This window comes from Grus americana, chromosome 1, assembly GCF_028858705.1.
Source record: "Grus americana isolate bGruAme1 chromosome 1, bGruAme1.mat, whole genome shotgun sequence".
Taxonomy (NCBI): Eukaryota; Metazoa; Chordata; class Aves; order Gruiformes; family Gruidae; genus Grus; species Grus americana.
This window is the reverse complement of record NC_072852.1, coordinates 144,943,006-144,969,486: the sequence shown is the minus strand read 5'-3', so window position 1 is coordinate 144,969,486 and position 26,481 is coordinate 144,943,006. Positions and strand designations below refer to the sequence as shown.

General features: G+C 36.4%; 1 protein-coding gene across 3 annotated transcripts; it reads right to left on the bottom strand.

Annotated features, from left to right (window-relative positions):
• Positions 1-1,147: 1,147 nt before the first annotated feature.
• Positions 1,148-25,951, bottom strand: TUBGCP5 (tubulin gamma complex associated protein 5). 3 transcript variants are annotated; one of them, XM_054841835.1, is made up of 24 exons: positions 25,668-25,951; positions 22,619-22,672; positions 22,432-22,540; positions 20,545-20,641; positions 19,837-19,947; positions 19,207-19,286; positions 18,651-18,786; positions 17,446-17,563; positions 15,952-16,041; positions 15,356-15,449; positions 14,875-15,121; positions 14,468-14,670; positions 13,865-13,980; positions 12,252-12,520; positions 11,085-11,283; positions 9,505-9,693; positions 8,396-8,578; positions 8,033-8,117; positions 7,809-7,929; positions 6,705-6,883; positions 5,878-6,003; positions 5,194-5,282; positions 3,056-3,156; positions 1,148-2,061 (listed from the first exon to the last, which is right to left on the bottom strand). In XM_054841835.1, exons 1-24 carry the CDS (start codon positions 25,826-25,828, stop codon positions 2,015-2,017), a joined length of 3,204 nt encoding a protein of 1,067 aa, XP_054697810.1. In that variant the 5' UTR covers positions 25,829-25,951; the 3' UTR covers positions 1,148-2,014. The 3 variants fall into 3 exon arrangements, with proteins under 3 accessions (XP_054697810.1, XP_054697819.1, XP_054697830.1); XM_054841844.1 differs by lacking the exon at positions 19,837-19,947; XM_054841855.1 differs by lacking the exons at positions 22,432-22,540; positions 22,619-22,672; positions 25,668-25,951 and adding an exon at positions 21,284-22,363.
• Positions 25,952-26,481: the final 530 nt, after the last annotated feature.

Sequence of the window (26,481 nt, the reverse complement as noted above, 5' to 3'; positions counted from 1 at the left end):
TTTTCCACTGTGCTTCTGTGATGACAGAAGAGTTAACAAATATTGGAAGCTGGCTGAAAAATTACATGCAGGCACCTGCCACCTCCAAAGCCACCAAAAGTCTCTCTGCAGAACATACAGTTAATTCCTAAGCAGGACATTGGGTGAAACACTCAATTCTTTCACTTGTGTGGGGTCTTTCAAATAAAGTAAAATCTCTAAGTGGAATGTACTAGGGATTATTGTTTTATCAACATGAAAGATTGAAGGGTTTTTTCCCCATATCTAACTAATATTATCCAAGGTAAGTCTATGAAAAGCAGTAATTTCACTGAAGGTAACCATACAGAAAGAAGAAATAAAGTAACCATTTGTTAGATTTTTAAAAGCACAGAGTACAAGACATACATACACTCAAAAATTAGTGAACCACTGCATACAAGTGCTGAACTTCCTAGTACAAGTATGCCTTTTAAAACTATTAGTATGCTATTCAGTTTTACCTTGAGTGAGCAAAGTCTAAGCATGCAATAAGTAACATAAAATCTCAAATGAGAACCAGTCATGGTAAACTGGAAGTACAAATTACTTTGGTTAATAGGTGTCCACCTACCACTCAAAACATCCACTTGGAAAAGTGTGTCATGTGGTTAATGTAACCCTGTCATGTGGATAATATAAAACATCATGTTCTCTAAAGCAAAACCTCCACTCAGTCAAACAAAGAAGAATATGCTACGGGGCAACAGAAAGCTTCCAAGTGTTTTACTTCTAAAAAAAAAAAAAAAAATTTTTCCTGAAAACATTTAATGGCTATAACATAGAAGAACCTTTTGAGATATCCTGTTCAAACAAGGACCCCAATATTCATTTTCATATAATTACCAGCTCACAGCTGAAAAAAAAACGTTTTAGAATTGTGAGCCATACAGTCTCAGAGTTGGTAGTAATATACTTCATTTACCTTGCAGAAACAGCCCTCAAACTTTAAGTTACCAACTGGATTTCAGCAGAAACACACACAATGGTGAAATTTCAATTATTAAACCTTTTATTTATTCAAATAAAGAGGTAAATGGCTGTGACTGATTTTCTCTTTTTAAATGCAGGTGTACTGATGCCAGAATTGCAGGGAAACTTCCATGGGGAGGAAACAGAGAAAGTCATCTTGTGCAGAATATGTTCCACATTTATTTCTCTAGAAATGTACCCTTCCATATTACAATCTACTGCTTTACAAGACATTAGCTATTAGGTGTAAGGTTTGTTTGCAAAAGGCTTAGGAGGAGAACAGTCAAGTCATATCTGACCACCTCTGAAACATCTCAACAAGCCAATGGTTAAAATTAATATATTACACACTGTGATCTTGATCCTACTTAAACTGACAAGAGCTACCACTAAATTAGTAAGCATTTCATCATTTAACATAAAAAATATTGGTATCTGATAGTCTGCAATAATTCATTTTTCGAAGTTCACCTTGTATTTTTACATCAGTTTATTGTAACAGTCACAACTGTTCCCAAAGAGTTCTTAAGAACCATTAAGCAAATAAGACGAATGCTTCTTAGCCTTTTTTCTAAAGGAAAAAAGGCCACAAATGAACTCAACCAACCTTTGGAATAATAAGTCATACCACTCTACACTGTTCTGTGACCTACTGATAGCAGCAAAATTAATGGAAAAAGTAAATCAGCAATTATTCATATTTTTTTAAAAAAATCCTTTTTACAGCATGAAATACTTTTTATGTATTTTTCAAGTAAGATTGTTTACACAGGATGAATTTTACACTGTACATATTTTTTGATGTTGAAGCATATACATACAGAGAAAAATACTCCCACAACCAATACACTTAAATACCTGTACATTACTTACATTTTAAAATATTTTACACAGCTCCAAACCATCAGTGTCATTTACCTATACACATTTCAAACTGGAGTGTAAAATGCTTACAGTTTTTTAACACTGAAATTTCAATATAAATGCTGCTTTCAGTTCTTTAGTATTTCAACAGATTCAGGTGTTAACTTTGTTCCATGCCCGCCATCAGTGACAAAGCTAAAGATTCCACTGCAAACCAAACCATAAAATAGCAGTTAATATTTGCATTTGCAGCAGTCTGCAAATATTTATTGCAATATTCAATTCTGTAGTTTAAAAGAAATACACCAGTTTATTTTTTTAAATTGTAACACTTTAGGATTTAAGACAGTAAGACATTTTGTGAATCTCTGACAGTTTAGACAATATTTCACTACCTTCATCATCAGTTACCCATTAGTTATTTCAGGTGGTAAGAACCAGTGAGAAATTAGCTCCTTTGTTTGAAATACTAACCGTTGTGCACTAAAAAAAAGTAAGAATAAATGTTGTGGGGGGTATATGCAATAAGCCATTCTCATGGACGGTTCTTACAGACAAGCTCTCGTAGACTGAGTAGCAGCGATGTCAGATATTACTTCTTTCAGAAACCCATTAGAACATGCATCTACACCCCAGCCAACCCCATGCAGCAGTTGCCCCCCTAACTCAAACTGGCACTGATTAGCAATTTAAGCTAATGTCAGGCTGCAAGTAGAAGCACAGACATGTTGTCTTCTGCTGTTTCTGCTACCAAGGAAGTAACTTCCAACAGATGAGCAGAGCCAAGAGCTTGGTGCAGTTGCAGCTGAGGCGCTATACTACTACAATTTTATCTGTTCAAGATATGTCACAGCTGTCATCCAACAACAAAAGAATGCTTTTCTATGCTCTTAGTGAATGAACTTAGCTTCATTCGTCTAGAAAACCGTTTGTCACTTGCTTGGCTACATCAGCATCCCTTCATCAAGAAAACAGGTAAACTGAAGACAGTTGTCATAAAAAAAGCATGGCACAAATACTCTAAAAAAATAATGAAATTAACTTATTAAGAAGTAAGGCTTCATGTCCCTCTGAATACCTCACAAAATGTGATTCTTTAAGATGTACTGAAAAACATTAGAACAGATTAAAATGTAAATACATTCCTAGTAAAGCTTGTGTCCCAGTAAGTGCAGGTATGTGAAAAGCCTCATGTACTTACAGTGAGGAAAAGAGCCTCGACACACAGCTTTGTTGAGAACAGTTACAAGAAACATGTGACAGTTTTTAAAATCAGATTCCATCTTCTCTATGGATTCCATCCTATGAAACAGTTTGACAGAGGAATGCTTAACAGACTAGCCACTACGTTATCTTCAAAACATGACCAAAACTTCACAGTAAGTGACAAAATGGCAATATTTCAATTATGCCAGTGTATACCACTTCTAGAAAACCAAGGCAATTTTGACAGGAGTGTCTGAGCACTATCACAATGGCATTAATTTCCTCATCTTAGAATCTCTGTAGTAACTAGGAGGAATTGTGTGGCTCCAATGGACAACTATTATTCCTACATAGTTTTGTATTTCAAGACAGCCATTCCTCATCCCTATTGCTTCAGAGCTCCTTGGGGTAAACCTACACTGCCAAATAAAACAGGGACACCCACACTGCTTTATTATCAGCCAGGTCTTGAATTCCACTTTGGACTGTGCCAGCTAGTGCTTACCAGAGGAGAAAGACGATATAGTTCACAACAGTCACTCCTCTTCTCTTTCCCCTCTCCCAAGAGGATACAGATGACACTACATTAGCTATGACTTTTTCCTGCCACATCCAAGAGCATGCAACCACGTGCCCTGAGTTTTAGTCTTTATCAGTCTTCACAAATTATTTCTGACACTTTGAATTGGAAAAGCACTCAAAAAATAGCAACTTCATAATGCCACAGGAGAGTGGGTTCCAAGTTCTAGGTAGCATCTGTGCCAAAGACAATTAGTCCTGAAAAACATGTATGTGAGCTAGTCCACACCAGCTGGCCTCAGGGCCACAGATCAGCCCCCTGAGTGTTAGACATAGCCTTAGAGACTTGCCCACTATCATTCATCCTTCGAGCAGCAGGTTACACAAGCAAAGTATAAATGGGGAGAGGAATGGCGGGGGAGCTGCCCTGCAGAAAGGGATCTGGGGGTGCTGGCTGACAGCCACCCCATTAGGAGTCAGCAGTGTGCCCTGGCAGCCAGGAAGGCAAACCCCGTCCTGGGGTGCATCACATACAGCGTAAGCAGCCCCTCAAAAGAGGTGATTATCCCGCTGCATTCAGCGTTGGTGCGGCCTCACCTTGAGTACTGCGTGCAGTTCTGGACCCCACCATTTAAGGAGGATCTTAAAGGTACTTGAATGCATCCCAAGGAGGACAACAGAGCTGGTGAAAGGGCTGGAAGGAATGTCCCCTGAGGAGCGGCTGAGGACTTTGGGCTTGGCTAGTTTGGAGAGAAGGAGGCTGAGGGCGACCTCACTGCTCCCTACAGCTTCCTGAGGAGGGGAAGTGCAGCGGGAGGTGCTGAGCTCTTCTCCCTGGGATCCAGGGACAGGACGTGTGGGAACGACTCAAAGCTGCACCAGGGGAGGTTCAGACTGGGCATTAGGAAGCATTTCTTCACTGAGAGGGTGGTCAAACCCTGGAACAGGCTTCATAGAGGAGGTGGTCCTGTCAGCGTTTAGGAGGCATTTGGACAATGCCCGTAATTACTAACTTTGGGTCAGCCCTGAAGTGGTCAGGCAGTTGGACTAGATGATCATTGTAGCTTTTATAATTTGGACAGACCAGATTAGTAAAATATGGACATTTAGAGCTTAGATTTAGATATTTACTTTTTTAAAGAAAAACAAAAATGTATTGCCCTCTAGAATGAAGGCCAAACTAAGTAATCCCACTTTTCATAAACCAATTAATGAATGTCAGCATCTAGCTGCTTACAATTTTAAATCATCACCAGGAAACATGATCATAAACCAAACCTGTGAACCTCTCATTTTACTGTTACAAATAAATACGAAGGAAAAGAAAATCGTCTTTATTGCTATGATCTACAATATTTTCAAACACTTGGAAGTTATGTATTGGCCACCTTTTTAGTAGAAAATACTGAACATACACCGACATAAATGCATGAAACTTATTAAATTCTATCTAAAATAAAATTTCACTGTCGCTAAGAAATAGCAATTAGCCTCTGGCATCTGCTGTTAAACATTGAGCAAAGTTCCTGTTATTTCACATAAAAAAAAAATCTCGAAATCATAGTCTAAGCTGTGAAATTATGACCATGTAGAATTTTAGGTATGTATACTTACTTCCAAGCCCCCAAACCAGCCTGCCAACGGTCTGCAAACATCAGTACTAAATTCAACACTTTCATTATAGCTTCTTTCACAAAGCTCACCTAATATAACAATTAAAACAAAAGGAGTAACACTCAGAAATTCATTGCTGAGCATAATTATTTTCATTATTAAGCTGCAATACAAAGAAAGATACCCCATGCCATTTGATCTGATCTGTAAAAACAGATCCTAACTGCAATGTAATTATTCCAAATTTAAGATGTGTTTTGTATTTGCTCTCTAATTCATTTCATGGCTGACTATTTTGATGAGGACCAAGCACAGACAGTATGTGGGCTAAAAGGCTACAATGTACCACGTACCACCATTTCCTGCCATACCAGTATGTATAATCCTCATTACATTACCAAGCCTCAGTTTGTTCAAATCCTCTCATCTCTTAGAAAGAAATGAGTCATGTAAAATCCAATATAAAGAATTTAATTTTATTTTCTCTCCTTGATAGAGTTGAGCTGAGACTTGCAAGAGAAACTGGATCTCAATGTTAACTCTGGAAAAGCTACTATTTCCTCAAGAGCACCTATATATTGCTTAGTATGTATGAACTGCAAAACAGACAGCATAATTAGTACTGAACTACTTTCTTGTCCTGCTAAACTCAATATATCAAATGTGCCAATTTTTTTAACCCACCTTTTCTCTCAGTAGGCAGCGATCATGGATTGTAGATAGATATCTGTAATGAATCTTTATCAATTGATCTAAATCTTTGGCTTCTTCTACCTGATGCTGAAACTCCAACCCTGTACTGTGTAGAATCTTAAAGAGAAAATCATAGTTATTACATTCCACGTTGCACACAAGTGCTTATGACTCTCTTCCAATATCTTCTTTTAAAGTCTAAGATTGCCATCAATATAGCAAAAAGTTCAAGCTCTTCTTATACCTGCACAATGACACTCCTCCTATAAATAGTAATATTGCCATTGCACAAGGGCAGACAGCTCCTCTGGGGATAGTCTGTCTGGAGTATATTAAAGGCAAAAAAATGCAATAGTAGAGCAGATATGAATCTACAAGCATTGCCTTTATATTTGAAAAGTCATGTATACACTTTTGGATCTGCATACTAGAGATTTTTGAGAAGGATCCCTTTAACTTTTAAAATATCTGCAGTAACGCTTTCATAAGCATAATAGCTCTCTTAAGAAAGTAACAGCTTACAGAAATCTATTTTTACATGACTGTGCTTCAGTCATCTAGCACTGGGAGAAACAGTCAAAAAGAACTAATGATATCCAAAGATCAATCATATGCATGTAGAACTTCTAAAGCATTTTTAAAATTACTGATTTAGAACTGCCAAGTTAAAACTTAAACACGTTTAGCTCAAACTTATTTTGGAGAAAGGACATTAGACTAAGATTTTGCTTTTTGTTTTTCATGTTTTAAACTAAAATTAATACTGCATGTCCAATTACGAGTTCTTAATATAAATGAAACTGTGATATAAGACAAACCCTAGTCATGATGTAGTTGTGCAGGCTGTTAACAAAATGCATAAGTTTCACTCTTAAGAGGAACATGCGATGTATTTGTTGTTTTACACTTTCTGTTTGAGGTCCAAATAGAGGAAGCGTTCCTTGTTCTAATAAGGTTCCTTCCTTAACCTGTGGGTTTTCTGCAGCACAGACTAGTTCTAAAAAGAAGAGGCAAGAGTATTATATTGAAATGCTTATGAAGACAAAGCGTAGCTAAAATGATACTTAAACCTGAAATTTGCTATTTCTTATTATTCTGCACACAATACTGATGCAAGATTTTTCTTGCAATGCAGATGTGTTATTGAAATATAGCAATATACTGAATAGTTTGACAATGCAGTTTGATAAATACTAAAATAGGAAATGGTATTTGAAAGCTAAAGATTATGTGAAAGGATAAAAAAATAGCTACATTAAAAATAAATGTGCATACACAAAGGCGAAAAGGCTTAACCAGAAAGCTATACACATGAAGTTTAAGCAATAGAAAACCACATACTTTTAGGAAGAGAATTACTTAACTGATGTACAAAACAGAGATGAACCCATCAACTTTCTAATTTATTTTTCTAGGACATGAAGTGTTTATCCACTTTATATGGGAATATAAACATTAAGCTGGTGAAGGAGACATTAAGAGATCTCTTTCTACAATCTCCAAATATTTAAATTGTAGCATAGAGTATGTATTCCAAACTATCTAGCTTACTGTTTCAATCTCAGTTAGAGTATTTTTTCATCTTATTTTCTTAACTTGTTTGCAAAGTATTACTAATAAAAACATGAATTATACATAAAACAAAACATTAGGGTGTGGTAGACAGACCTTCTTTCAACAGCAACTAACTAGACCTGAATCAAACAGACAAAGGGAATGCAAGAATAAATAGTGTTGTCCCTGAGGCCTAAGTGAAAAAACACACTCTGCTTAATACATGTAATTTGCAAGCTAACGGAGATAGAATTTTGATTCATTCCATAAAATATCAGACTTGTTTATACTACTTACTGCAGAAAGCAGCAGACTATTTATATCTTTAGACCACAAAACAAGTATCTTTCATTGAAGAAGTTTCTTACCATCAAATCGTAAAACATCTAGACTATACTTGGCCCACTTTATTTGCAGTAAGAGCAGAAAAACTTGATTGTAAATTTTTTGGCACTCTAAACTTATAACTATATCCACAGGCCAAGGAACCTAAGAAGAGGAGAGGATAATCAAGACAGAAAATATAAGTGACTTTAATAAAACATTTCAAATCTGTTCTAGAATAAGAACTGCAGCAATATTAAGTCACTACCTTGTAACTCAATGTCAAACCGTCTAAGGTGTGGACAGGCAGTTTCTTCTTTGCTGTATCAATACTTTCAAATAATATAGACAACCTATGCAAGGAAACAAGTGATTTAATTTGTGATAATCTGCTTTAAATTAGCAGTTAGTGTCTTTTTTTATTTTTATTTCTTATTGCTAAATACCAAGTGTCTGATTTCATCTGGTGGACTTGGGTAGAAGAGATGACAACAGTTCAAAACTTCATTAAAACAGATTCTTGTAATGAGCATGCAATAATTAGTATTGCACTATGCAAGTTAAGTACCTTAGTATAGTAAGTGTAAAAGAAACATAACTGAACTATATTTTGCAGGATTTTGCATTTTACCTTGAACTGTCCTCTGGATAGCGTTGCCCAACTGCTTCTTGGAGTTGAACATTTAAGAAAGCAACATTCTGCCAAGTTTCCTTTTCTCTAATTTTGTCAAAAATAGATGTATAGAAGTCATACATTGTATCTCCAGCCTCGAGTAAGAAAAAGTTTCTCATTGCCTGCAAATACTCTACAAGCCTAAACAGGGAACAAACATGTAAAAATGCCTCAGTTTTAATTATACAAATGAAATCAAACACAACTGTTATGGAAACAAAAATCTTAAAAACTCCTCACTACAAGAGCTCAGTATTGAGCACAAACTTAATGAAGTCCACAGTAAATCCTTTGCTTAACCCTCAGACAGTCTGCACATACGTTCAAATAAAACAAAATAACCAAGCCATTTTTTTCCCATAAGCTTGAATGGCACTAACTTCAACGGAGCTATCTTACAGGCTAGGCAATTCTCAGAAATAGCTTAGAGTTTGGAAATGCTGTCCCTCTCCCTAAACAGAACTTAGGGAAGGAGATGCAAATTCAAGGAGAGTTTATTTAAGAAGACACTTTAATATGGAGCCCCAGAAAATTATGATATGCATTTTCCTTTTCTGATAAAGTAGGAAGAATAGAACTGTTACAACTCACAAGAGCCGTGACTACAAATACAGTAAGTATTGCAGACAGATTAAAAACATGAAGACTTATGACCACCTGAAAGCTAAAAGGAATAGGCCAGTTTACTGTAAGTAATACAAAAATATTGCATAATAGTCTTTTGTCTACTATAGATTTTATAGTATCATAACTGAATTGCATACTAAAATACAGATTCTGGCTTCCTAAAATTTGTCTTCCAGTTTCAAATGACATTATTAAAAGTACTGTTTGAAACAATTTCCCTGTTGTACACCCACTGAAGACAAATGATAGCTTTGATGTTGATTTAAGCTAGACCAAGTTTTCACCCAAGATTCTATCATGTTAGATTCCCCCTTTTCTCCTAAATGATTTTATTGTTATTAACAAATCGGGAGTAGAAACACAAAATTCCTGCTTTCAGTGTATAGCATACCACTGGTAATTACAAAAAAATGTTAGGAAAAACAAATCCACTTTCTTACCTATAATCCTTCTTCAAAGTTTGCATTAGATTACCACAGCATTCCAAGTATTGCTTGTCTATGTGTGGATAAAGACAAGACCTCAATGTCAGTTCAAAAGTCTGGCAGGTCACAGATTCTGACGATCTATCCACACAAACATCCCCACCAGTAAACTTCTCGTGAAAGTCACTCTGTTCCAGATATAATCTTCAAAATAAAACAAACTACTTTGGGAAGAAGGTTCATAATTCAAACAAAATGTAAAACAAAAATGTCATACCTTCAACTATTTTAATCAAGATTGGATCCTCTGCTCTAAAATACATGGTGCAGAAGTAATAAAAGCTGTTTCATAACTACAGCACATATGAAGCCTGTTAAGTGATCCTTCATACTGTTCTTGTATAACCAAGCATAACAATGGCATACTGTAATCACATAATTCCTCAAGAAATAATTCTGAAAAACAACATCAAGTTCAAACACTACACAGCTTAATAAACAAATCCATTATCACAGGAACTTTTAAAACTATATTGAGTATAAACAGCAGTCGGATACACTTCCCAGGAAAGAAAAATAAAAGAAACAAAGTAAAAATTTGAACAACAAAAAAAAAGCGGCAAAACCCAACAACAAAACAACAAACAAACAAAAAAAACCCAAACCATCACACACAGAGAGAATTGGTTTCAGGCATCTTAAATATAGGGTCCCTATATATTATCTGTAGTATTGTATCAGGCAAAGAGAGTATCTGTAGCCTATACTTGGTAAGTTTAATTATTTTTGTCACAGAAAGGATCAAATTATTATAATAATTTGTAAAAAGCTACTTGCTAGCTGTATCCATTGTAAGAGGAAACCCAGCTCATAGCAGCTATCACTTTGACAGACTCGATGAATCAGAAATCTATTCAATTTTTACAAATAGAATAGTTCTAATGAAGAAGGGAAGTAATAGAGTCTTATCTACGACTAATTACGATTTCTTTAAAACAAACTCCTCCTAGGACTGAAATGTTAAGAAAAACATAAATAGCTATTTCTTAATTGCAATCACAAAAGAAGTAAGATTTTCAGAGTTCACCTTTCTTGCCAATTCCCAAAACATTTAACACCTCTATATGACTTCCCTCATTATGAGGAACGAAGAACATTTATGCAATTAACATGAATTTTGGAAGACTTTTAAATTCAAATTATTTAAGCACAACACAACTGAAGCTGCGTTCTTTAAAGAATACACCTGGTGCAAATCAAAGACATTGTGTATAAATTCCAAGCAAACACATTTAAAAGTTTAGATGTTACAACAGCGTTCACTGTTCAAACACTTATTTGCTAAAAGCCTGTTATGATAAAGATGACTCCCATTTTCTATGCTAATAGATGTAAGTAGCAGATTTTTCACTGATTTTAATTGCTCTTAAAGAAAAACAAGGGTAGTGTTTATTTAGCTTCTGTCACTGATTGCTGGTGCTCCTCTTTATTCCGCACTTGCTTGTTTTCAGCAGCAGCAACAAAAATTTGGTTCACCAAGCATCACCAGGCAGAACATTGCTCTCAACAACACAGCAGGAAGATCATTCATTTACCTGGCAAAATTAATAGCCAGCAGTGGGTCATGGACATCATCCAGTTCCAAGTGTCTTTCTGCTATAGACTGCATCTTTATCAGGCTCTGCTTTGTGGCCTGCTGTTCTGTAATAATATCTGGAACAGACTCTTCCCCATGCCGCAGGCGAGACTGCACCGATTCCAAGAACAGTGTATACAAACTCTTTCGTTCAGCATCTAAATTGGGCAACACATTCCACGGTAAGATTTTGTTCTAAAAGAAAACATCATCTGAACTAAGAGAAGCACTCCGTAGTCCAACATCTACTTGCTAACTTTTAACATACTAAATTTAGGCCACTATTCAGGAAAAAACTCTAATACATATTCAAATAAGTACTGCTAAAACAGTAGGACTAGTCCAATGCCTAAAGTCAGGCATATATTCAATTGGATTGCTGAATGGGTGTCTGAAATGTGAAGTATTTCTGAGACTGTTAGAGAACTTCCTCCTTCAGGTACAAAAGCGGTTAATCTTAGCACCTGAAACAACCCTCTAGTATTCAATAGAATAGATTATATTCTCACACCGAAGGGGAAATAAACTTAGAGTCTCCAAAAGAATTAACTATCTCTTACTTCTAAACACAAAGAAACAGCAAAACCAAAGAATGTATTTTGTTTCCTAAAAAAATTAAAAATAATAAAAAAAAAATCAACATTTGTTACACTGTTGTACTATGTTTTGCAATCACTCAAGATAAATATCTTTCATCTAATTATTAGTAAGCCTTTTTTAAAAAAAAAAAGTTCTACATGCTATTATTCAAACACTTAGTAATGGAAAACAACTACCTATTAAAACAGCTTTACTATTAGAGCATAGAAGCTGTTTTCATTTGTCTCATAAAAAATGTTTTCAAGCATATGAAAACAAGATTAAGAAAAATTTAAAGCAGTAAAAAACAAAGGGAACACTCAATCTTTATTCACTTTGCTCTTTTCATTTATTTGCATTGGAAGACTAAGTGTTTTCAATCAGACCTTAAGTTACCAACCATAATACTGCCAGTCAACAGGGAGCATTATATTATTTGAAAACCATGGAAACACTACTACCACTACAAAAAAAAAAAAACCAACAAAAAAACCCCACTCAATGTTAGATATCGTAAGGCATGATAGTCCACAAACTGACATCTCACCTCTTGATGCGGCCTGCTGTGGAGAGCCATCTTTGCATTGAAGATTCTTCAACAGCTGCATGGATTTTCCAGCCATGATGATTTGCTTTAGCACAGGTTTCAGAAAAGAGACCATAGTGTGCTGCCTGCTTGAAGGGGCTTGATCACTGCCAGAACTGGCACTGGCATTATCGCTCATCTTCTCTTCATTCTCTGTCTTCTCTGACACACTATATAAGGTGTAGGTAGCATACCAGAAATCTCTGTGATTAACTGGAACATTTTTGTTTCTGCAAAGAAATAAAAAGCTGTTGAGTGTTTCTCTTTTCAAAAGATGAAACTTCCTTACTAGAAGATGCATATCATCTTTGCTCTATGCTTTACTTTTCTTTTAGAATAGTCAAGAAGCACTTTCAAAACTATAAAATATGCTTAGCTGTATCATAAACTAATCTAGACACCTTGGAAAGGATGATAGCTTTAACAGCACAAAGAATTAGCTCACAGGATATAAAACCAATTGTATAACCAAATAAAACCCCCTGAACAAGGGAAATAGAGTACTTTTAATTAAATTTGTCTAGGAAGTTAACTATTCACAGCACCATTCATTCTTAATAACAAAGTCATTAGTGATTGACTTGAAGGTTTATTTAACACCCACAATGAAGCAAATACTACTAGGAAAGCTGAAAAATTCTAGAGTAGGCGAAACTCAATTTTTAGTTCACTTGGCTCTTTTGTGCTGTTTACATTAGATACAGAGTTCGGTCTTTCAAGTCAGATGGAAAACAACCTGTATTGGATAATTAAAATGAAGCTCAAATATAAGGTGAAATCATCCCTGTTGGTAGCACTGAAAACACAACTACAGAACTAGAAAGAGAAGTCAAGCAGGACACAATAAGGATGTTAGAAAACTCAGCTAATAAGGATTTATTACAGTCGTACTAAAGCTGTTCTCTTCATGCTCACCTTTACCTGCCTTAACAGACAGAGGTTCAGTTAATTAGGGCTGATAGGGTGTACCTGATGTCTAATTATGAGCCAAAATTCTAAGTTCTATATTCACTTTCCACTTCAAGCTGTCAAAAAAATGACCAGCAAAACGTAACATGCAAACAGAAGATAAATTAACAGCTCAAATAGCATTTAGGATACATGCATGTAAGTCAAAACACCATATTAACTTGTACTACAGATCAGAAGCAATGAGTATTTCAATTCTAAATAGCATTTGATTTATAACAACTATAGATTAGTAAAAGAATATAAAAAAGTAAACTTTTTGTAATTTTTGCAAACATTGATTTTGAAAAATGGTTAATTGCTTTTTATAAAAAGTCAACACACTGAGAGTCAGACTGCTGATTATTTATTATAGATGGGAAAATTAAGACAATTGATTTCTGTTCCAGAACAACAGCTGGTAGGACTCTGTATCTAATGCAATTACCCTAATGGGGAATCTCAGACCAGTCATAAAAGTATGATTAAGAAATTAATTCTACTCAAGTAAAATAACAAACATGAAAACCTACTTTTATTGTCACCCTTTACTTCCTAGGTTCTACAACAAGGTTTTGTATTAATACTTGTACAGCATTATGTGTGTCCAGTATCAGAAGCCCTACCTCTGAATGATAAATTCCTTTGCAGGATCGAACAAGTTACCATGGACTATCCACTCATCCACTGTCTGTAAGTATGGCCTCACAGTTTCAACCCAGAGAGAGAACAGAAGGGATACCTAAATTTAAAGAAATTAAAAAACAAAACAAAACAAAAAACCAAACAAGCAGCTGAATGTTTTAATAGTAAACATTACAAGCGATATGGCAAAGCCTAATCTCTTAATTGTGCAATTATAGCTTGTCAGATATACATAATTACACTTAGGGATTTTTAAAGATGACACATTCAACTGAAAATTACAGCTTTAGTAGTTTTAATAGCAGCACTCATTGTGCATGCTTCCCTGTGTTACTTTTTGTCATCACAGACTCAAACAGCAGTTTTCTGGTTTTGGGTTTGGTTTTTTTTTTCCACTCTAATATCTCTTAAGCAAAACAAAAGGACATCTGTGTCCTGGTTTCAGGCAGTAATGCATTATGGCAATCAAATTTGTCCTCAATCTCCGGTAGCTACAGGCTAGTGTATTCCATCACCATAAAGAAGTTTAAGTTACTAAATATTCTAGTGTGTCATTCTATTAAGGAAGGAATGACTTCCCCTACCGTTTGCTCAGATGCTTCTCCAACACTGTCATATTCAAGAATAGCCTTGTAGAGAGTATTAAGCAGATGAGATGCTCGGACAACATTTCTAGTGTCAGGTGGCACTTCTGCTACTCCTGTGCTGAAAACTTTGTGAAGTACCTTCAGCTGTGCCAGTCGGGGAGACAACTTATCTATTACTATTGAAAGTGTGACTGTCTTATCTGGGGGGGAGGGAAATAAAAAATGTATGAAAGTAACATCCAACAGAAAACCACATTTCGTCAATGTTATTAATGAGGTTTTAAAAACCAGCATTTCATCTTTCACAGTTTCAAAATGTATCTGCGTAGTGATTTGCATGTTTCCCTCTTACAAAAATTTCCTTGTGCCTCCTCCCCCCCCCTAAAATTCCCCTTGCACTGTACCTTTGTTGATTATGCATTTTTCAATTTCAGTAAGTTCTTCTTTAAAGCTAATGAAATATTTATACAATGCCCACATAAAAGCTTGATAGGTTCTGAACGGGGCTTCAGTAGTTTTCTTTGGAGTGGAAACTGTTCCATGCGTTATGTTTTCTGGGCTGTGACCCATCACTTCATCAATAAATTTCTGTAGTCTAAAGACAACTTGACCATATGCTGCTATCTGCTCCAATACAGATCTGAGACAATTCTAGGGAAAAAAAAACCCGAAAAAACTTTTTAGAATCATCTAATAAAAATATGTATTTTATAAAGCCTAAAAATTAAATCATAAGATATTGCTACAACATAAAATATAATGAAATTCTGCCATCTCTACCACTTCATCACATTCTCACATATGGGAACAGCCCATTCAGCTTTATTAAGTCAGATGTGTCTCGACTAAATTTAGAATGATAGTGGAAATTCAGAAACAACTTACATGGGTTAAATGAGTTACAATAATATCGTTCCGCACGGCCACTTTTCCGTCATTCAGTTGAAATATAAAAAGCTTTTTCACTCCTGAAAGTAGCCTTGAAAAGAAAGAGAAGGGTAGTAATTTTTCCCTCTTACAGGATACATAATTATATAATTAATAAAAGAATTAGCTCTCCCTTGCCTAAAAGTTTTTCTTCAACTACGATGCTAGAACAGGAACACTGAAACACTGGCACCAAGTAAACATCTCCTAAAGTTCCACTCCAGTTGAAATAATTTCCAGCTATAGGATGATTCAAACCTACTTTTTAAAATCGAACACTGTATTAAAAATCCATGGGGGCAGGATGCAAGCAAGTTGGTGGTTCTTAACAGTTACACTTGAAAAATCAATGCATACAAGAAGTAGTAAGCTACCTTTTTCTTTGTGAATCTGAATGGTTAACACACATAAGCAGCATCTTTATTGTCAGCAATGGAGCAAGCTAAAAGCTCAGTAATAATTCTTTCTTCAGACACAAGTTCAAAGATAAATCTCTCATTTCCTTGAGAGAAATACTAAACGTTAATACGCAAGCTTTTTGATGTTGCTCTTACCAAAGAGTTTCCCGTATAACCTGAGTTTCAGTGACCAGCGTTCTCTCTTCTGGCACATATAAAGGATCACTGGTATACAAGTGGTGGTCCCTTAGAAAAAAGGAAATTTAAACAATGTAATGGCTCAAATAACAGCTGAATCACCTGAAAGTAAGAATGAACAAATAATCTTAAGGCTCTATTTTGTTCTAATTGTATCCAAGTAGCTTCAATGTTCATGTGGGCATTTTAATTATATAAATAAAAACAAAGTTTGTTTTCATATTGTTAAGCAAAATACTATGGAAAGCATTCAAATATAATCTAGTCAGCAAGTCAAGCAATTAATCACACCTGAAATACCGAATGTGGGTTTTGGATTTTGTGTTGTTTTGGTTTGTTGGGTTTTTTTTAAATTCTTGATCCTGGATTATTTTATTATTTCACATTCAATGCTGTGAAAATTTACAGTTACCTTCTGTTAAAAATACTAAGCTAGAAAGTAAAATATCAATTTCCCTCACCCCTATAAGAAAATTGACACTTTAGCCCAAAAGTTTACTTAAGAAATGGAAACTTTCACAGCCACTTAAGAACCTTCCCTTATGAACCTTTTTTATGCAATTCTTTGTAAACCTTCTACAGTATTCTTCGTATTTTAGCAAAGTATAGAACAATTATTGCCATTTTTAGTATTTTGACTCATTAATATAATCAGTGGCAAAATTCATGTTATGATGTTCAAAATTCAAAAATCCACATTAAGTAATACTGGTTACACATCATACATATATATAACATACATCTGCTAACAACTTTGCAACAGAAAGAGCGTTGCTTGATTTATGTTACTGATTTCCTAATATTCACTGTAAATTTTGGTTCCTAACTGGCTAGATAACCAACTGACAAAAATAAATTCAACTCTTTGATTAAGAAATTCATTAAATTAAGGAACCAAAAACAAATCTAATGAACTGTATTACTGCAGTACTGATACATCAGAATTTGGGATGGAGGGAAGAATCAGGCTTTTTTTTTTTTTTTTAAATTGAACCTCATTCTCATTTTCTTTCCAAAACCACAGTGGATCACAATGATGTACTGCTTTATGTTACAAAATCTGTGCTTAAGACTAACTTTGTAAGGGAGAGATCAAAACCAAACAAAAAGTTAAGCTTTAGGGAACTCATTTCCAGGACCACTTACAACACACCTATATTAGTTCCTCAGAGACCTTTGTAAGGGTCAACCCAAACAAAGTTCAACAATAAGATTTGCTTCTTTGAAAAAGGAAAACCCTCTCTCCGATATGACAAACATAACAAAAACTAATTGAAAGGAAAATAATCTATTAATGGAAAATACAGCTCATTAGTTCATGTTATTAATTTGTGCCCTTTTAATTCTGTTTTTAATTAAATCAGTAATAATTATACTACCTTTATGCTTAATAAAGTCATTACTTAGCATTACGTGCCAGTAAGGAATATCTAAGTGACACTGTTTTCTTACCAGACTGCAGCTAGGTTGGAATGCAAGTGCAAACTATGTGAAAAGCGAGGTGCTCTTCCTGTCCAATACTGAGGAACCACATGCTGCTCCAGCCAGCTGCGGGCATCAGGTTCACCGACTGTGGAAACACATGACAGTCTGTGAAGTCATTTTATTTATTCAGGAAATGCTTAAAAAACACAGGAAAAAGTTATTAGTAAGCCCATCCGCACAGCTGCAGAATCACAGACCTTTTCAAGTAAGTTAGAATTTTCAACTATTTACACTCTACTGCACTCACATATATGATACCATCATGCACAAATTAATTGACATATAAATGCCTCATCTCCTAAAAGCTGCACAAGTCCTAAAAAATAAACTTGGAGAGTTATGTAGTTTCCAATTCTTCCTCAGAAAATGTGCCTCTGTCTTAGGCAATTCTCAAATAATATATACAAAACCAAGCTGACTTAACCCCAAAAAAACCAAACTTCCACATATTACCAACTTTCTCACTATGTTTCTTTTTACTATGCACTCAGGACATTACCTAAAAATGAGGGGTTTGTGTTTTGTTGGTTTTGGGTTGTTTGGGTTTGTTTTTTTTTTTTTAATGTGATTATCAAGAAAATTTTACCTAATCCCACTTTAGATAGCTATTGCTTATACAACATATTAATATTATGCAGTCTTCTTATGCAAGGTATTCTATATCCTACAACATTCTATGCAAAAATATATAGATACAGTTAATACTCTCTGAAGCTATTCAAGAGTAAGCCACTAGTGGTTTAATTACATTAAACTATTTTTTTTCCAAAAATGCTTCATACCCAGAACTGAGTCAACCATTTCTGTTGTCCACCAATTTCTGTTTCAGCATTCTGATTCTTAATAATAAAAATTTACATTATATCCATACAACTACATGCTACATTTATACTGTAAGTTTTCATTTCTGTATTGGAATATCCATGTATATTTCTACAGAAATAAACAGAATTCTTCTCCATTACCAACAACAGAAATCAGATCAAACCCTCCATATTGTTTCTTTACTGTTAAAAATAAAACAAGCATTAGTGAACAATAAGGTACACCTTAAAACTACAATTATAGGTCTAAAACATAATACCTCACTAAAGAATAATCAATAAAGCCACATTAGCTTGCTAAATTTGAGTATATATGACTATATCAGAAGAATTATAGTTTATTCTAACCTTTCCAGGAAACATTAGGTACTGTTTTCTTATTTGGATCTTGGTCTTCTAAAGGTGTCCTATCTACTTGAATACCAGAGTCCTCCCTGCTCAAAGGCTGAGTGTCTTCCTCCTCTTCACTTTCTCCAGACCAATCCTATTAAGTGCAACAAAACCCAGTACACTTCAGTACAACATAGCAGACATCTATTTCCACTTCCTATTCCAGCCAAATATAAACCGTTCTCTTCCTTCTTCCACTATAAAGTAAATTCAGGACACTAAAACTAACATAAACCAGTCTCTGGTAGACAGTTAAGTTATACATAACACTAATAACTGGACAAATGAGAGAACTGGAAAAGATCAGAGAACTACAGCAAGTTCTGATTAGGAGCAGACAGGGTCAGCAGAAGGAACTAGTTTAGTTGCAGGACTAAGTCAAAACATGGTGAAAAACAAAAGTATTTGTATTTCTGTTGCTCTGCTTCTGTGTATTTCATGGTGATAAGTAAGAAACAACATACTTTGAACCAGTTTATACCGTATGGTTTTGTTACCTTAAGAGATTACTTACTGGTGTATCTATGCCAGGGCCAAAGTAAATTTCTTCTCCTTCCATCAAATACTTTCCCCAATCGAATTCTTCTTCCTTTTCTAAGAGAAGTATAAATAAACAAAAATAATAAATATCACATGACCCTGACTTTCTTTTCCTCTAAAAAAATTTCCAAAGCTAAAATTACCTTGTTACTCTAAATCTAAAACAAAAGGCATTCCCTTCCACTTAAGGTTACACCACTGCTCCTTTAACAAGGTCATACACTTTCAACATGACATGTAAATTGTAAAGTATCAACCATGTACATTCCTTATTTATTAATTCTCAATTTTGTTGTTTATACATTCAACATATGCAACATAATGTGCCATCAGCACATTTATCTGTATTATGTTACACTACCTTGGAAAAACATGCAAGAATGCAACATATCACTTATTGTGACTAGTCCCATTTAGCTCGGTGGAGACATTCTAAATGTATAATTTACATATGAACAATGATCCTGGACTGTAAACAACATAAAGCAAGAACTGTCTTACTCTCCAAAAAAGACACCACATATCCATGATGTGATGTGTAATACTTTAAAAATAACAATCACACTTACAATATATTATATCTTAAACATGAAGCTTACTCAACTGTAATTAGTGTTGTTTGAGATAACCTCTTCATATTCACATTCCTGGAATGGGCTGAAAGTGCATTCAAAACACCGCCGAGGGAATGTGCAGAGATCATTCAAAAAGGAATCTTAAGATGCAAGATTTTCTTTAGGTTAGTCTGAAATATTCTTCTTTCAGTCTATGATACAACACTGTAAACAAATGGGGGATGGTATCCACTCAAACTTAAGCACAAGCCTCATTTTTAGGCACTGAGTGAAACAGTCCTACTTTAGAAAGCAGGCAGTTGGGATCTCCCTCTGGAAACCTTCAAAGGTATCTCCCTTTCCTTCCTTGACTACATAGGGAACATAGGAATTTACATCACCGCAGCTGTTTCAACAGACCTGCCACTGAAGTGCAAGACACAGACTGAGGATAGAAACCCGTTGTCTGTCTTTGAGCATGTAAGCACTGATGAACTGGTGGAGAACGTTAGTAAGTGATGGCTGTACAAAAAGAGCTTTTGATGTACTTTGGTGGCTGAAAAATTAATCAGGCGACGTAACATAAATAGGGGTAGGAAAGATTTGCAGGCTATTTTAAATGTATAAATCATAAAAAGACAATCAACAAAGCACCTTGAAGCAAAGGAGATAAAACGGCAAGGAAAAATGTCCTTCTTAACAGATTGCCTTAAATGATTGTATCTTTTATTAGCAATATAAACATTCTGTAAACTTACCCACTTCTTTGACTCTTGGTTTTTCCACATAGGTGGTGTTAGATGGAGAATCAGACAGACACAACAGAAGAGACAGTATGGAATAGTGTGTATCTGTCTTTAAAAGACATTAAAAAAAAGCAAGTCAGTAAGTAATCCAAAAGACTTTGTTTAGGAACAAACTCAGCCTATTATCTGCAGGAATGCTCCCCATTAGTTCCCATTCCCCAGTCCTGAATTACAAAAATAACATCTCCAGCATGATACTGAATGTTATCCATTCTCTTCTGCCTACAAATTAGCCAATCAGTATACAAATACTTCAAAAGTAGCCAAAGTATAAACTGCCTGTTACTGAGCTGATAATCAGAGAATATGGAAAAGAGATAAAAGGAACCCTGAAGTACTGTGAAAGAAGTCACCACAGGACAAGGGATAATGGACAGCTACATTAACATGGACAAGGTGGAAGGACACACAGGCAACTGGCCTGCAGGAAACCAAGTCTTAAGTTCCCTTATTTGTATGGCTAATTATTTCAAATAGAGGCTAAAATGAAGTTAGCTAAAACACTTTGCTAAAATCACTACATTTTAATACCATGTTCACATTATCTTCCCTCATCTGAAAAATCTCACAAAGCATTAAGGATACATCTTTAACTCCAATACAAAGCTCTTTGGAAATGAGATCCACTTGTATTTAAAAAAAAAAAAAAAAAAACACACTCAAATTTCTGATAAAGCAGCATCACACTCACCTGGTACATATGGAATATGTTCCTACCGAACGTTACTGACTCTACAAGAGTTTGACAGAGAACACCAGTAGGTCATTCACAGAATCACATGTGTGAGCTGGTGTTTCATTTACCAGTCATAAAACTGACAAATACTCAATCTTCCCAGTTATGAGCCACTGCTAAAAACTAGATGCAGTTTAACTTCCCAAATATGAGATATTATCTATCTCCAGCTATACCCCAGTTGCATTTTCAAAAAAAAAAAAATTGCTAAGGCTTTTGGTTTGGTTTGTTTTGAATTTTATTTAACATTAAAAACAACCAGAACTACAGGTACTTTTTCAAAAATCTGCATAGTATAATAACTGAAGATAGGTGTAAGCTATTGAGCGTTCCAGGGTTTTCCCCACAAATTAGAGGAAGTCTAAAAGAGTACAAAGCAAGGTAAATGTCAGTTCAATGAGAAGTAAAATTGGACTACAACTCAGAACACACAGCCTTATTAAAGAATATAATTATATGGAGCACCACCTCTTAAATCAGAAGCTTAAATTTCCTAATAGCAGGAATTTTCAGTTTTCAAAGATCAAATTCATTTGAACTACCACAGTGGAAAGTGTCTTAAGTGAGTGAGACAACTTTTGCCATATCCATCCAGTCCATATCCTAAAGTTATTTGATACAAAGTGTATCAAAGGTGAAACATATAGATTATCTAAATAAGGAGGCTACAGGGCAGGAGCACACCATTTGGAAACACTAAAATCAAAATGTCCAGATGCATTACTTAAGGTAAAAAAATTGGGCAAAGAGTAAAAACTGCTCAGTGGTCAGTTAGCTGTTGTTTTAGAACAGATGGGAATCTAGATAGATCTAGATTCTACCTACAACACTTGTACAATGTGGACCATAAAACATCTGCTCTGCAACGAGATGATGTCCTTTAAGTCACGAAACTGCATGGTCCCAAAACCCTGAGAAGACAATAAACACATTTCTAAAATAAATGGGGAAACTAAAGAATACAACCTTGAAAAATCCATGACCTAACTCCACTGCTAAGTCATCTTAAATTTCAAACACAACATTACAAATGAAGTCCCCATCATCAGCACTAAAGCAAGAGGGCTGGAAAAAAAAGAACCAGGAAATTGCAACATGCATACCTTTGTTTCTTCAATACTTGGGAGTGGCGAGTTCAGAAATTTTTCTGTTAGTCTTTTCCAGCTTGCAGCTTTTCCAAGGTCAGAATGAACTATCAATTTTTCATGTATTCTAATAACAAAAATAGTATCAAAAATGCTTCAAACAAAGTTAACTAATCCATTATTAATCCATAAGCATAAAACTTACCCTTCTATCGTCCTCTCTACTTTGTGACTGTTCACATCAAGAAAACGGTGAAATCTGTGTAAGAAATCTGTATTAGAATATGTTTAAAAAAAGGAAGCTTAAGTGAGGAAGAAAATAAAGCCGATTTACATATATGAGGACATTACTAATTAATAATGTCTGCTTAATTCAGCAACAGCATTAAACATCTACAAAATTTAATCTCAGTGTCTCTTAGCTCAAGAAGGATTAACTACAATTGACCTTAAAGATGGAAAAATGGAATGCAGGTTACATTTAACAGCACTTTAAGCTGAATGGAAAATCACTACTAAATCAGCAAACTAAGTAATTAAAGTACACTGTCAGTTACATTGGACTAAAGACCTCTAAACCCAAACAAAGTTCCTTTATAAATAGTAAAGGAGAGTGCCTAAAAGAAAAGAGAGCTTAATCAAAATAAAGATAGATATACCACCAAAGGCAGCATCTAAAGGGACAAAATAAGAACTCATGAAAGGGAAGATGAACTTTGCAGAAGAAATTAGTATATGAATAAGGTTCTTCAATTATATATAGAGAAAAAACAGGGAATGGGATGTGACAGCAGTGAGCACAAGGTCAAGATACTCTCTATATGTAGTCCCTCAAAGCCAACCTAATATTTTGCCTCAGCTTCCAGCAACAATTGTCCAGAACGCAGAGGCAAAACTCTCATGACCACAGACAGAAATGAACACTACTGGATCTGAATGAGGAGCAAACTAAACAGACTGAATTTAGAAAGATCATCTAAAATGACCTCAATATCAAAGTAATGAACTAGAAAATGAAACTGTAAGGCAAGTAGCAAGGATATTTAATAAGTATCACTGGAGGATGAAGACATGCTCATATTAAAGAAAATTAAAAAAAGAATACTTTAACCACAGACCCATTAGTCTTAATTTCAGCTGTGTGTCAGGCTTTGGAATAAAAGCACAATAAAATGTAACATTAACTAGATAGCTGAAATTTAGGTTAAGAAAATATAGCTTCTCTCATCTATTACAGCACATTATCTTACATAGGCAATCATTAGTTAAAATGGAAAATGGTGGTAGCTACAAGAACCAGAAGATTTAGAAAGACAACAGTAAAGAAAACAAACCAAGAATCTGCACTGAAAAAAAAATTAAGATGAAGGGAAATTATTAGTGCAATTTCTTTAGTCTACTATTACTTAAACCTTTAATTAAGTGACTGTAACACACATATGCAAAAAAACCCACCACCCAACCAATTTTTTTTAGGCATGTTGAGAACATCATAAGTAGAAGATGACTACGGTGCTGCATGGAAAGAAACAGATGAATCTGAGAACTACAGCATAGAAACATCGTAAAATCTAGCAATACAAACCACAAGTTTCACAAACTTGAAACTAAAGAGAGCTGCTGCTACAACCTTAGGTCTCCCAGTTTGGAAATACATTAGTCAATATCAGGCTGAAGTTCCACACACATTTCTTAGACAACAATTCTGGCATAAAAACTTTCCTCTTTCTGACCCTCCTGTCAAAACAGTTTGCTGTCAACTCTGTGTCACCCCCTCTGCTTTCCTGCTATGCTGTTCTTGAAAAAAAAAAAAAACCCAACCCAACAATGCCCCAATCTAAAAGAGCACACAGCACACAAGCAATTGGGTCACCAAAACAGGAGAGATGTCACAAGAGAAGATGGAAGATAGGGCACATTTACCTGGCTCAAGAAGCCCTGCTACCATTACTAATCTGCAGACTCAGAATAATGACTGTTACAACCAACTATTTTGATGCAGCTACAAAACCAATAAATGTGATCTTATGATGCACTACACAAACTATTTCCTGTAAATATACAGGATACAGGGAGACAGCAGTTACAAATAACATATTCCTACATTCCCAATGAATACAACTAGACTGCTCAAAATTCAAAGAGTTGAACTTGTCAAAACACCAGCTACAGGTCATATCCAGTTCTCCCACACCACAGACTCACCTTTGTTGTTAGTCAATGACTGTTTGGTTACTAAAATAGTCTTATTTGAGCTTAGTAGTTCGGATTCACAGTCTGACTTGACACAATACAGTTATGCTATTGCTCACCCCCAAAAATGGACTTAACAGCATTAAAAATGTAAGCAGCATTGATTTTAAATGGATTACGTACTTGCTGCATGAAGTTTAGCATGTACATAAGACTGCAAAGAAGCAACAGTTAGCGATAGTATGGGAAATTGGAAATAGATCACATAAAAATTGGCAGCAGACACTGAAACAAAAACTGTGATATCTGAAAAAGATTAGTATCTAAAACTTTAGTAAGGACGTTATAGATGGCAGTGTAATAGAATTAAAAGGATACACATACTATATATTACAGGTTAATAAAGACCACCTTTATGACAAGTTCAAATAACATCAAACACGTTATCTTGTGCAGATTTGATAACCTTTCATACAAACCGCACAATATTCTTGGCCAGAAGCTTTATCTCAATTTGGTGGAGTTTTGTTTACTTGCTCTTTACATATAATGATTATTTCTTTACTTCCCTCCAAAACCCAGAATTTTGGATGGCTAAATGAAGATGTTGAAAGGTACCTTTTTACAGATCAGGAGAAAAGCCCTAGAATACCAAGATTTAAACGTGACAGAGTAATAGCCACTGGCCTTCTGACAGGGACTCCTAAACGGCCCCCAGTGCTACCCAACACCGTGCACGGAGGGTACGGCAGGACACGGGCCTGTACCACACCCCAGCAGCCATAAGGCACCCCCCCTTGTTTCCAGGCGAGCAGGTGGCAGCGGCTGCCAGGCAGCTACACCACACCACACCGCAGCCCCTCAGCACGGAGGACGAGGTCTGGCCCAGCGCCGGGTGCATGGCCCCGCCGGGGGCTCTTTCCCTCGGCAGCGCCGGTGGGCCCCGGCGGGAGCGGGGCGAAAGGGCCCGCTCGCTCGCCCCCAGCCTCGGCGCTGACGGGCACCGCAGGGCTGTCGCAGCCGCGGAGCTCCTCCCCGGGGCGGGAGAGGCGAGCGCTGACCTGAAGTTGGACCAAGCGAAACTCAGCGCCGTCTGGAACGGTCCGCCGCCCAGCTCCTCCTCAGGCAGGCCGGTCACACTGCGCACTAGCGCGCGGACGGCCCGGTCCTGCTCCTGCTCGAAGCGGCTGCGGCGGCCGGGCGAGGCCAGCGGTACCGCCATGGCCGCAGCGGCGATGCGGCGGGGAAGAAGGGGGCGACACCTCCTGGAGGCGCCACAGAGCCGCCCCTCATCACCGCCGCCGCGCGGACGGTTGGCACTTCTCGCGAGACTTCCCCGTATCTTCCCGCAATAGCCCCCTCCCCGGATTTCGAGGGTGCGTGCGCATGCGCGAGGCGGGAAGCGGGTTAAAGTAGGCGTCGCCGGTCAGTTCCCCGCTCAGTGGCGGGGGGGGGCTTGAGGTGCGGCGCGGGGTGCGGCGCTCGGGCCCCGGGGCCTGCGTCCCGCGTCCCCTGGGGTGGTACCGGCCCCCCAAGCTTATCTCTGTAGCATCTTCCTGTCACGGAAATGCTGCTTGTCTTCAGAAATACCTCTATAAAGGCATGATCACCTGGGATGAGTAGTTAGCTTTGAGTAGCCATCCAGTTAAGGCATTGGGGCTGGCTCTGCGTTGCAGAGTTCATTTCAGCAAACTACAATGCAGTGCGTCTCATGACAGGAGGATCTGAATTTGGCGAGGGTAGGATGCTCCATGAGTCAGGTTTTCCCTGGGGCTCTGCCGCCGCACCAGCCACTTTGTGATCCTTTTCAGTTTTACTCAGTATGTATTATTTAAAAGGCTGTGTTTCAGTGTCTTGCTGAGACCACCCTGCACC